Consider the following 12710-nt stretch of genomic DNA (forward strand, 5'->3'; position numbering starts at 1 on the left):
TAGCAGGAAAGGTGGTTATGCTGTCAGCAGTGGCACCCAACATGGAGAAGGGAGCTTCAGAGTGAAGCAAGAAAAAAAAGCTGAAAAGTTAACAGAATTTTTAATGAACATTTAATGAATGACTTCTTTTCAAGAAGGAAAAGAGACAAAATCAACAGTGCCAAAGGAGTTTTGAGAGCCTGATTTGTGAGAAATACCCCAAGTTGGAAGTTCCAAAACAAGCAAATTATAGAAAGCTGATGAACACTGTGTTTGCAATGTCATCTGAAACTGAGAAATAATACAGTGTTGTTCCTTGGTATGTGCTGGGCTGCAAGCATGAAAATCCACCATAAGTGAACCTGAGGAGGGCCAATGTCAGAGCAAGTGCAGCTGAAATTCAAACACATGAGGCAGGGTCCATAGGAGAAGCAGCAGCAGCTTCTGGGTCTGGGCCAGGCCTTCAGCTTCTTGTCTTCAGAGAAACGGTGACAAATCAGATTCTCTTGCATTCACATTGCAATGGTTCATGTAGCACTAGAGATGCACACAGAACAGGTTGTGTTCTCTAACTTCACTCCAGCTCACAGCTGTGACATCTAACAGAGTCAGGGATCACCTACCCAGCACCATAAGCTCTCTGATCACTGTCAAGTTATCACTTCACTGCTAAGAGTGCTTGAGCCTTCTAAGCCACTTGCCTTAAAGCAGATTTTGCAGATCTTAAGTCATGACTGTACTGCTCTTCAGAGCTTTTTCCGATTTGCCTCCATGCCTGCTAAGACCTGCACACCTGCAAAGGATAAATCATCCAACAACAGTCTCTGGAACACCAGGTCCAAGGGCAGAAGCCCTTCTGCTCAAGGCTGCTCTGCTTTATAAGGACCTAAAACCCACAGTGCTCTCACAGCTGCCTCCTCTGGAGGTTTCTGCAACTATCACAGGCTCCATCTGGGACTAGTCTGCAGCCTCACCCTGACAGTACCAAACTGCAGGACTGCCAGCAAGGTCCTTCAGCCACAGGCAAGACTGTCTGGGAAATTCTAATGTAATTTGTTTAATATAATTCAGGTATTAAGGAAAACAAGGACACAAACAACAAAACAGATGTATCTTTCCTGCCTCTTCCCCAGGCTTACCTGATGTCAAACACCTACTGTCCTCCATTTCTTAGCCTCAGCTTTCTTTTATACCTCAGGTTACACTCACTCCCTCAAAATTTCCCCAGCATCACAGCACAAGAGCCTGGGGTCACACTGCTTCTCTCTGTCATTCTTTGCTTCCTTATTTTCTCTGCTGCTCTTTGCGTCTTACTAGTTTTCCTCAGCCACACTTTTCTTCTTCAGGTTTTGCAGATACTTTTTCCTTTCATCTCTCTGTTCTAGCGTAGGTCATCTGTGGGTCATGGTCCCTCGGGGGTGTCAGCACCTCTTCTGGCATGAAGCATTTTCCCTGAAACGTGTCTCCATTCCCCCACTGCTGCCAGCTTCTCTCTCAAACACATCTGATTCAGGCACTTCCCTGCCTGCCTGATGCCTCGTCAGGGTTTAGGTGGGTGGTGGTTGTTCCCTGGTGCCAGCTCCCATGGATGGTTCTCCATGAAATCACTTGCCAGGACAGCAGGAAAGCTGCCATGGGACTCCTGTGGGCCAGACAAACCAGCAGCCTGAAACACAGGGAGGCTGAGGGAAAGCAGGGGCTCATGGAGGAAACCAGGAGTATGACAGAGACTCCCTGTGAGGACAGCTACAGTCGAGAGCTAGAGCATTAATTCTCCAGCTTAGGAGACACATCCCACATTGCTGTTGGAAAGAAGCCTAATCCATCCATGGACAGCTGGGACAGCAGCCACGGTGAGGCATCCCGGCAGGATGGCAACCTTTGTGTTTCCCTGATGTGACATCATTCAGCTCTGTGATCCTCTCTACCAGGTCTGGCTCCATCCCTGCCAGAAGGCAGAACCCCCCAAAGGCAGGGCCCCCCAAAGGCAGGGCCCCCCAAAGGCAGAGCCCCCCAAAGGCAGAGCCCCCCAAAGGCAGGGCCCCCCAAAGGCAGAGCCCCCCAAAGGCAGAGCCCCCCAAAGGCAGGGCCCCCCAAAGCAGGCTGACCCAGCACTCTGGGTGCCCACGAGGGTGACTGTACCTGCTCTCCAGGATGGCTTCTTCCACGTGAGTGCTCTTCTCAGACACAGGGGCCCCAAGGGAGGTCTGGCTCATGGCTGACAGGAATTTCAGGAGCAACTTGGTGCTCTCAGTCTTTCCAGCTCCACTTTCTCCACTGTTAAGAAAAAGCACACATTTCATTCACAAATCCAGGACAGACAGAGCTGATGACCATCCTAGCTGCAGCACAGAAGTGATCTCTAGGAACAAACATGTGACGTCTCCGCTGTGACAAGCAGGGATCAGGCAAAGGCGGGGAGGGTGGTGAGGGTACTCAGGCAGATGTCAGTGCAAATGGGAGAGCAGGAGCAAGGCGTGTGATGCAGCCATGGAGTAGCTGGCTGTCCATCTCTGACCTGATGAGAACACACTGGCTGTCATGGCGCTTCCACAAGCAGCAGTAGCACTCGTTAGCGGTGGCGAAGATGTGGGGAGGCAGCTCACCCAGGCGGTGCTGTCTGTACAGCTCCATGGCATCCACACCGTACAGACCAGGGATGGCTCTGTAGGGGTTTACTGATGCCAGGATGGAGCCAATGTTTGTCTACGGGGAAAAAACAAAACACAGAAAGGAAATGAAGCAAGCTCCTGGGGAGAAAAAAAAAATCACAACAAAGCCAGACCCTGAAATAAGTCATGGCGAAGGAGAAAGCCTAAATAAGGACACTGAGCTTCAGCAGAGAGCTGCACAGTTTGGCAAAGATGTCGAACCCCAGAGAAGGAGCTGTACAGCTCAGTATGGATGGGGCAATCTGAATTTTGCTGCTTTATAATATAACATTCTTATCCTATTATCCTTGTTAAATTAAGCTTACACAATTTAAAAACATGAAGCCATCTTCATACCCAGCTACTTTGCACTGTGCTTGCAGCTGAGCAGCAGAGCCAGGACTGAAGGAGTCAGGAGATACCTTCAATGACACAGTCCTAAGCAAAGGGGGCTTGGCAGGGCTCAAGAACCTCCTGAACAGAATTAGAACACAAACACACACACTACACACATGTGCAAAGAACCACTAAAGCATATAATTTTTCTTCTGCTGCAAAAATGCTGTTTGGTGCAGCTTAAATCATTTGGTAAACCAAATCAAAATTGACAGCTCAAGATAAAGCTCTAGATTTCAAGTCAAAACATTTTTATATTTTCTAAACATTTTATTTTGAAAATATTTATTTTGAAAATCTCACAGTCCAAAAAAAGAGGTAGCAAGATTTAAAATAAAATACCCAGACAACAACACTGAATTTCAAATGTATTATTTTGTGCAGTGGAAGTAAATTAATTTTGCTTTTTGGGGCATGACTTTTTCGGTTCAGCCAACCAGCTCAAATCCAGTTATTCTCAGAGCTGCAGCTCAGAGCAATGGTGCCACCTCTCTCCTAATGATGGCTTTGTAATATGGTCAACATCCATGCTGCTGGTGTGGTGGCCTCCCTCACAGGGACATCTTGGACTGCTCTACTCAAGGAACACCCATTCTCAGCAGACAAGACCAAATAAACACTTAGATTGCTGCAGGAGGTGCCAAGCTTTATGGTCAGGGACAACATCTAGCATTAGCTCCAAACCATGAACTAACTATAAGTCACCCATCAGATATAAAAGCATTTGAATGTATCTGCTGGAGAAGCTGTAAATTAAACACGTGGTGACAAGGACGACTCATCAGGCCAAATGAAATATGAGCCTATAGCAATGCCAAGCTCTGAAGCCAGACTGATAAGATGCCGCAGTCACCAAAATATTTAAAACTCATTTATTAAAGCAGCACTCAGAGATCATTGTGGGATGGAAAATCACCTAGGACAAATTGCATTATCAGTATAAACACACTATCATGGATCAAGTCCTGTGGACCCTCTGACAGGGACTTTTGTGGGCAGAAATAGAATTAATTGGTAATGAAAGCAATAAGAAGCAGATGATCTTTGGCCAGAGAGGTGCAGAAAGAGAGAGAGAGGAAAGCATTGGGTGCCAAAACATGAATTGGGGAAAAGCATTGTACAGGCAGCTGAGGAACAGGCATTGCCGAGAGACTACAAGACATTTCTATGTCCTTTACAGCATCTCTTCTTCTCAGATGTTTCCGTTTGCATTTTCCATTGTAGTTTCACTAGGAACAGAGCTCCTTTCCAGAACTTCTTCCAGTACAGCCATCTCTTTCAAAGGTGTTCCTAGAAAACCTTTCCACTACCCAGTTGCAGTCTCCTCATCACATGCATTCCCTTATAGACAATTTCTATCCATAATTTTTAATGGCAGTAAAGCCATGTACATACCAGCTACTTTATCAGCAAAGCAATTGCCCCCAAAGAATTCTCCAGAGCAGGACAAGCCACATGGGGCAAGTCTACTTTTCAGGACAATAGATGCTACTTGGATGGTTAGGCATGGCTTTGCTAAGGAGAGCACAAAATGGGGCAGTACAGCCCCTGGCCATTTCTGCATCACTCTCATTATGTTTGGTCTACTTTTATTAAGGAATACAGGAATTGTAAGAATGAAGAGGGAATATGCAGGTTGTTGCTGTGCTCACATAATTTCCTTCAACAGTTGGGTAGAGCTTGAATAGTATTTATCTGGAAAACAAAAGGTACTGTTGAGCTTGTCAGTATTGCTGTAGTAAATTAATTATGGGTGCCAGAGCAGTCTAGATATACTGCTACCTACACTCCCTGATCAGAAAGAATCCCCTTTAGGAGCTCATGGTGGGGTTAATAATCCAACACTGAGGGGTTCTTCCCAGTGCTGAGCATGTTGCAGAAGTCAGGCCCCTTCATACATCTCCAAAAATTTCAGACCCGAGATGCACATCTGAGATTCATGCGTGATGCAAAGGCAAAAAACGAGGTGTAAAGGTGCTAAACTTCAACACCTTTATGCAGAGATGGAGAAGGCACAGAACTAATGCTGAATAAGAGAAGGAATGACATATCAGAGCTAGCTGAAAGGCTTAAGGAGGTACAGCTGCTATGATACTGCTGGTGTTGTGGCATTTCTGGTGCAAGGCACAGACTGAAAAGGAAGAGAATCCTGCATTGCATTTTAAGGTGCGAGGAAGAAGAAGCAGGAGGAATATGCCCAAATGGGGTCAAAAGCTGCAGAAACACATAGCATGTGTCAAACACAGGACAAAAAGAGCAGCAAGGATATGGGCCATCAAAATAATGTGTGCATGTGGCTACTGTCACAGGGTCACAAGGCTCTGTTGACAGACAGGCAAAGGTGCCTACAAAAAAAAAAAAAAAAAAAGAAAGAAAGAAAAGAAAGAAAGAAAGAAAAGAAAAAAGAAATTACAGTCTTCTCTGCATCCAGTGCAGGAGGTGGTTCAGAAACAGGGTCACTTTACTGATAATTTCCTGGAATACAGGTGCATATGGTTTGGTTGCCTTGATAACGGTTGCTATGCAACACAGAGATTTTCATTTTTTCTATCATATTCTGAAAACTCTGTGTGCACATAGCATGGACAAGCAAGGTAAGACAGTCTTTGCAATCTATCTTCCTTGTTCTCTCCAAGTCTTAGCAGAGCACTGCCATCCCAGCAGTTCAGGAATGTCTTGTCCCAGGTGTGCTTTTCCTCAAAAGTCCCTTTCCTAGTACTTGTCTCCTTCCTGAGAGGGAAATCAGGAGATGCTATGAGTATTCATTCATCTGTGCAAGGACAGCAGAGCAATCAAAAAAAAAAAACAAAACCAAAAACAAAAGGTACAACTGCATGTAAAAGCAGAACAGTTGGGCAACAGGTTTGCATTCCTAGTTTTGTTAGGCAGTATCTTTGTCAGATCAGGAGGGATACTCAGCAAGCCCCTCTGCACATTGCACTTTCCAGTCTGCTTGGCCCTATGCACCATGGAACAGCATAATGGGGAACCTGGGGAATGTGAATGGCAGCTCATCAAACATGGATGTTCACAGAGGATACAGAGCTGTGCAATCACCACAAAGCTCAGAGGTGAACATTCATGTTTTGGAATTTCCTCCATAGAGGCAAAGAGGCCCCTCTGATAAGGGTAGGATCTCACAGGGATGATGGAGCTGGCAAGGCAGGAAATCCCCTCCAATTCCTATCCTCAAGAGACAAGGATAACATCAGCACTTCACATGCAAAGTGGCAGCCCTGAAGCTAAACAAAAACCATTAAGGCAAAAGGGAGGAGCACTTACATAGATGTTACCCTGCTGGTAGCGCTGGTGAAGGTTGAGCAGGATGGCAGCTTCATGCAGATCTCCCAGCATGGACATGTCTTCCACCCCATCAATGCTGGTCTGGTGCATGGGTAAGACCTTTTCTCTGGACAGGGCGGCCTTGGGGTACTGAAACACCTGGAAGAATGGGGAGAAGGACAAATAGTCTAATGACACCTGGGCACATGGTCGGATTTCCTACCAGAAATGCGCACCTTTATATTTTTGCACTGGAAAAGGAAATTAATAAAACATGGATCTGCTCCCTACTTTTACAGTCACTCTTCCATTCCTTTTTCCTACATATTTGAGCCCTCTGGCCAGAAACTATACAGCATACTCCCTCCCTTCTTTTGCTACACAGTCAATCTCTCACTTTCACCACTGATGGGGTCAAATCAACACAAGGTTATTTAATTTCCCCTTAACAGAAGCAGGGCACCAGCCTCCAGCTGCTTCTAGGCTAGACAGGTATTACACACTGCACTCATGACTGTGAATAATGATGGCAGCTGCTCCCAAGAGACCAGGAACAGTCTTTCACAAAAAACACAGGTGAGATCATGTCTCTGACCGTGGGGAAGGAGAGGAAAAGCTAATTCACATTGCGAGTTTGGCCCTGCACCCTCCATAGCAGCAGCCAGAGAGCATCTGGAAGAGTTTGTCGTCTCAAGAGCAAAGGAAAGCAAAGCACATGAGAAGCCAAATAAAGTACTGTGTGATGACACTTATGTGTATGATACAGCTTTCAAAATATTTGTACAGTGACACCTATTAACTTCTATCACTGCTCTAGGAAGTGCTCATCTCTCCGTGCAGCTGCACTCATCTTGTTTCAATTGCAGCATCCTTCTTCCTGCTAGAGCTTTCCCCTCCTCAATAACCCCCTCTTCAGTTATCAGGTCATGTCCTTCACTCCCTTGAGATTATGTGACTGTTCCCCTCCACCACACGCACATCCCAGCCCTCCTTTCCTCCTCCTCAAGCACGATGCTGGCATTTCACGCAGGTTATTTCAGTTGCTTCCCACTCTTGGATTCAGCCATGTGCCATCTCCCACCCAGCATCCAAAGCTGTGCTGGATGGTAAGACCCAAAGAGAGACAGATGGGAGACTTCATACAGGCATCCTGGAGAAGGAAACTGGTCCACAGTAACCCCACCAAAGAATCTTGTGCTTTTCCTCCTCTCCCAGTGCTCTGGTCCCTGCCTCATTTCCATCCCTGCTTGTCAGCCCTCCTGAATGCCAGGGAGAATCTGACGGGTCCCACAGAGAACCAGCTCTAATCTGTAGCATTGCTCTAAGTGGTTTCTCCTGCCCACCTCCCTGGATGCTCAGGCTGCTGTCTGTGCTGGGGAGAGGCCGTGCATGCAGCTGCAGGCTGCAGACAGAATGAGGTCACCCAGCCCCCTGCCAGTCCCTGCAGGGCGCTCACAGCTGCAGCAACTGCAGGTGCTCACCCCCAGGGCTCTGAGCTGCACCCTGCCACTGCAGGGCAGCAGAAACCCAGCACAGATCCCCTGCAAACCACCGCGATGCACAACCACAAGAGCAGCTCTGCTCTGGGAGGCAGCTGGGGAGGAGGAGCTGGCTCAGTCCCTCAGGTGTGTTTGCCCCATTTCTCACCAGTCACATCTGTGTGGCAAGGACCATTCAGCCTCTTCCACTGGCAGGCTCCTTCACAGCCCACTTCTTCCACCAGCCAGGAATTTTGTGAATTTTTTTCAAAAATTTCAAAAATTCAATTTCAAATTTTTAAAAAGAAAATTCAAAAATTTCAAATTTTTTTCAAAAAATTTTGTGGTTTTTTTTTTTTCAAAAATACACAGTTCACCTTCACAATCAGTGTAAAACAAAGCCCAGTCCTGCAAAAAGGCTCTCTCCAGGCCTCTCAACAGCAGTTCTGCTCCTGGGTGTCAGAGAGGTCTGACTGCCAGCAGAAGGACTCTCACTCTGCAAGCATGACCCTAAAAAAAGTAAAACTTTTTTTTTTCTTCTTCAGAGCAGAGACCTCAGGCACTTTCACAAGAAAACTGAGGGAGCAGAAAGGGAGAATGAGACAATTAAATTCAGGAGAGAGTACAAGCTGCAGATGCACAACATCTGGACTGTCAGGAACAAAATCAATACAGCACTTTCAAACCAGGAGGCAGCAGATGACCCTGGCTCTCTCTTGTCCGCTGACTTACCCAAAATGTGGAAGAGGACAAGTAAAAAACAGCATGACGTGATCTTCCCTTATAGCTACCTGGTACTTACTCATCTACTACTGCTCTGTCAGCACTTGCAGCCATTTGGGCCAGAAGAGAAACATTAAGAAAACATTAAGACAAAAAGCTGAGTGGACAAGTGTCCTAAAAGATATCAGGAGCTGGCAGTACCTGTGCCCAGAGGCTGCCATGCACTAAAAGTGATGGGTCAGAGTTCATTTCCTTGTTCTTGATGACAACATGGCAGGAAATGGAACCCTGAAGAGGAACAGGGGTCCTAAATACACAAGTAAATAAGTAATAGAGCTTAGAAACTCAGGTTATACCTGTCTTGAGCCACTTGATTGGGGCCTCCAGCCCAACTGAGGTTTGGGAGGAGATGGCTCTGTGCCTCTGGAAGACACTTGTGACATGGGGGAGAGTTTTCAGGTCATCCCTGGCACTGGAAGAAAGCTGACTTTTCATTTGTTCTCTGCCCTTCAGGGGCAGGCTGCAAGTATCATCCATGCTCCTGGACACAGACACATGTCCCAAGACTGCCAAAGTGACTTTCTTCAAGGAGCTCGGAGGTTTGAGACACAAGCAGGATGATGCTCCACCCTCAGAGTCCCAGTAAGGAAGCTTTTGTTACCCCACTGCTCACCCCTGGATGCTTCCAGCAATCTGCAGGAGAGCAATTTCAAAGATCCTCCTCCATCATCCTGTTCCAGGAAGGGTATGCCAGGCTGGTGTTCAGCACTACTGAGCTGAATATGACAGCTGATTTTTCCTGAAGCAAGTAAGAACTCAGGCAAACGGATCTCTCAGCAAAGTTGCCCCCAGAATATCTCTTTTTTAACAAGCTAATATATAAAACACAAAGTTATATGTGTTAATAAGCAGATCTTTATTTTTGGGAAGGAAAATAATCACCTTTCAGTCTAACAGGCACCTCACAGCCAAAGATTTCTACTTTCTTACCAGTGATAAACTCAATTTGCCTCAAATTTAGCCCAAAGTGAGGGTAAAATGACAATGACTCTCACCAAGGCCCTGCAATGGTCAGGAATAAAGCAAAATCTGGGCAGCAAACAAGCCAAGATGAGGTTTGCCAGTGCTGCTCACCAGGCTCAGCAAGGGAGAAATGATTCCTTTTCAAACTCAATTCCATCCATTAGTGCCATCCTGAGCACACAGCAAAGCTCCCACCTGGCATCCAAGTTATATTTATTCATAAAGCATTTTGCTGTTTTGTCTGGATCGTGCTTTCCAATCTTGTGTTTCACAAGCAAAGCTCCTCCTTTCCTCCCAGGAAGTCACATTTCTGATGGATTTACTGCCTGAGGTGTTTTTAAGGAAGTGAAAACAAATGACAAAAGCTTTGAAGCATGACTGGACTTCTTACCTCAGAGCTGCAAGAGCTGCAGGGATGCTGGGCCACAGCAAACATGACGACAACTAGATTTTGGGGGTGCTAAAAATCACAGGGATCACCTGCCACATCCAAGCCAAAGTGAAGACATTTATCAGAGTCCTCACCCGGGGTAGGAGTGCCAGTCCCTCCCAGAGGGATGAAACAATGAATGTGGCAGGTGAGGGAAGCACACAGGACAGCTCCTGTGGGTAGCACTGAACAAAGAAAGCCCTTTAATGATCTCCATGAGCTTTTATTCCATGAGCCATAAAGCACATGGCTCCTCCAGCCTAGTGGTTTCTTGTTTCATGGAAGAAAAAAACCCAAACCCAGCTTTTTTCTTCCACACCTGTAATCCACCAAGCATTATCCTGAACATATTTTCCAGCATGCAGGGCACAGGCTGGAGGTGGACAGACAGCTCTAAAATGGGATTTCTGGTGTCCTTTCAGAGGTCCCAGGTTGGTTTGAAAGATTTTAGAAGGCCACAGCAGCATGTCAGAAGAGACAGAACTGGGAAAGGCACAGAAGTATTGTCACCACTTTTTGTCCCTCTGGAGGCTGCTGCATTCCCTGAGATCCCTTGAAATGTGTTAATGATATCCAGCACTCCCAAAACAAGTCAACTCCTCAAGAAGGGGTCTAGGAGACTACAGTAACCAGATTCAAAAATCTGTGTTCGCTAGGGGAATTTCCATCTCTGAGGAACAAATCAGGCTCTTTATAAAATAATGATGACTTCAAATCTTTCAAGGCAAGACTGAAAAACATAGTCCTACCACTGACTCCACAAACCAGGGCTCTAAATCCCCTTTCCCCCTGTGCCCTCCTTTGTTTGCCAGGTAAGAGGCCAAAGAAAACCTGTCCATTTTTCTGTAACAAAGCAGCCACCTGCAGGGCCCATTCACCAGAACAGCTGAGCAGGTCTAATTGCTCACTGCTGGAGGGCACAGTCCTGCCCATTTCCCCATCCTCCTCCCAGCCCAGGCATCAGTCTGACTCACCCAGAACCTCCCTGAAGGCCGTGGATAGTTTTCCCAGGGTTAGCCAGGCGAGCTGACTCACTGAGACTTGGATGATCCCCAGAGGTCCCTTCCTACCAATATTATTCCATGAGTACTGCACCCCAGGGAACCACAAGGAGCACAGGGCTGGAAATCAGGCAGGAAAGGAGCTTGCTCTTATACCTGTTGGAGAAATCTGCTCTCAGGAGAGCTTGGCTGCCTTGCTGAGCTGTCCTGTGCATCTCTGCAGCCTTTACACACTGACTGGCACAGGGAGCCCACTGCCACGTGCCCCTGGCCAAAGGGCTGACAGCAAAAGCTGCTTGAGCAGCTGGTGGTGAGCACAAGAACCCCTAGAGTGGCACAGCTTGGCAGGAGGGGCTGCTAGGTTATTGGAGCTGCCTCCTTCCAGGAGCACTTAGCCAATATAATGATTTTGTTAGGCTGTTAATGCAACTCCTCCAAAGATGGCACAAGGGAAACCAAGAAAAGTGAGGTAGGCAGAGAAACGAAGAGAACAAGAAGAACAAACTTCTTCTTTTAACATTTGTTAGGTATTTGGTGTAACAGAGCCAGGTCACTTTTCAGAGAGAATTGCAGCATTTCCATTGATAAATTTCAACATGATGGTCATGCAAAACCAAGAAGTCCATCTTACAGCTTGGCGTAGGGTACAAACTCATGCAAACTTCACTTACCATGCCATAATCTGAGGTGAAGAGAACATTTCCATTGGCACACACGCCAACAGTGCATGGCTGCAGCTGGTCCTGCTCCTGCAGCCATACCCTGGCACCCTGCAAAAACCAGAAGACATCCCATTAGAAAGAACTGGGGCCTGTGAGATCTGCACCCAAGGAAAGCTGGGGGAAGCTGCAGTATTCAGAAGCTACTTCCAAGCTACAGCTGCTTAAAATATTTAAGTAAGTTCTACTGACATTTTCAGAGAAATTGGGTTTGTTTTTTCCTTATGTAACAGGAGAGGAAGAAAAAGCAATTTTAATGAGCTTCATGCGAAAACTAAAGTAAGGAAAGACCAATTTTTACAGAAAGTGTCATGGAAAGATACGAACACACAGAATAGTTGGTTTGACCGTCTAAATATTTTAAAACTTGGAACAGCCAGTCATTAAAAGCCATGCTATAATAATAATAGAAAATATAAATAAAGCATGTTTACAATGTAAACAATACACCCACGCATCATTGTAAGTCAGAATGCTTCCTGAAATTACCAGCTAAGAGGATTTCACAGAGCTTTGTTTGCAAATTCTGGCAAGAGTTTCCTTTGGTAAATGACATGACCTGAGTGTTTCTCTGATGTATATACACACTGATGTATACACGATGGTCCTGATGCCTGATGTATGTATGCACTGGTGTTTATATCTGGTTTTATATATGATGTTTCACATACAATACAACATCTTAAACTTCTCCATGTCTGTCAAGACAAGTCTGAGCACAAGCTCAGATTTCTGGTAACACACAAACAGGGATCTGCAGGACAGGTAAATCTCACAGCTTGCCTACCAAAATAGTAGGGAAAACAAGTTTGCTGGATTGGCCCGTTCTGCCTGTGGGACCTGGTACAAGGGAAACAGCAGGAGCATGAAGGCAGATCAGGGCATGACCTGCAATTACAGAGCTAGGCATGAAGTCACACCACACTTCAGTTATTGCAAACTAATCACTTCCATGTCTTCCCATAGAAATCACATAAACTCTGCTTAGATAAATATTGAGAAAAATCCAAAGTGCTCAACTGTTGAGT

The 12710-nt window shown here is 46.1% G+C and overlaps 1 protein-coding gene across 1 annotated transcript in view; it reads right to left on the reverse strand.

Annotated features, from left to right (window-relative positions):
• Positions 1–11729, reverse strand: part of LOC131560617 (unconventional myosin-X-like) — a 75313-nt gene extending 63584 nt beyond the window's left edge. Inside the window, exons 1-4 of the mRNA XM_058809463.1 lie at positions 11635–11729; positions 6309–6467; positions 2498–2685; positions 2122–2256 (exon numbers count right to left, since the gene is read on the reverse strand). Coding sequence (XP_058665446.1) covers positions 2122–2256; positions 2498–2685; positions 6309–6467; positions 11635–11637 — 485 coding nt within the window. The 5' untranslated portion in view covers positions 11638–11729. The remainder of the gene's footprint in view (positions 1–2121; positions 2257–2497; positions 2686–6308; positions 6468–11634) is intronic.
• Between the last annotated feature and the right edge of the window lie 981 nt (positions 11730–12710).

The sequence above is a fragment of the Ammospiza caudacuta genome, chromosome 8, assembly GCF_027887145.1.
Source record: "Ammospiza caudacuta isolate bAmmCau1 chromosome 8, bAmmCau1.pri, whole genome shotgun sequence".
NCBI lineage: Eukaryota > Metazoa > Chordata > Aves > Passeriformes > Passerellidae > Ammospiza > Ammospiza caudacuta.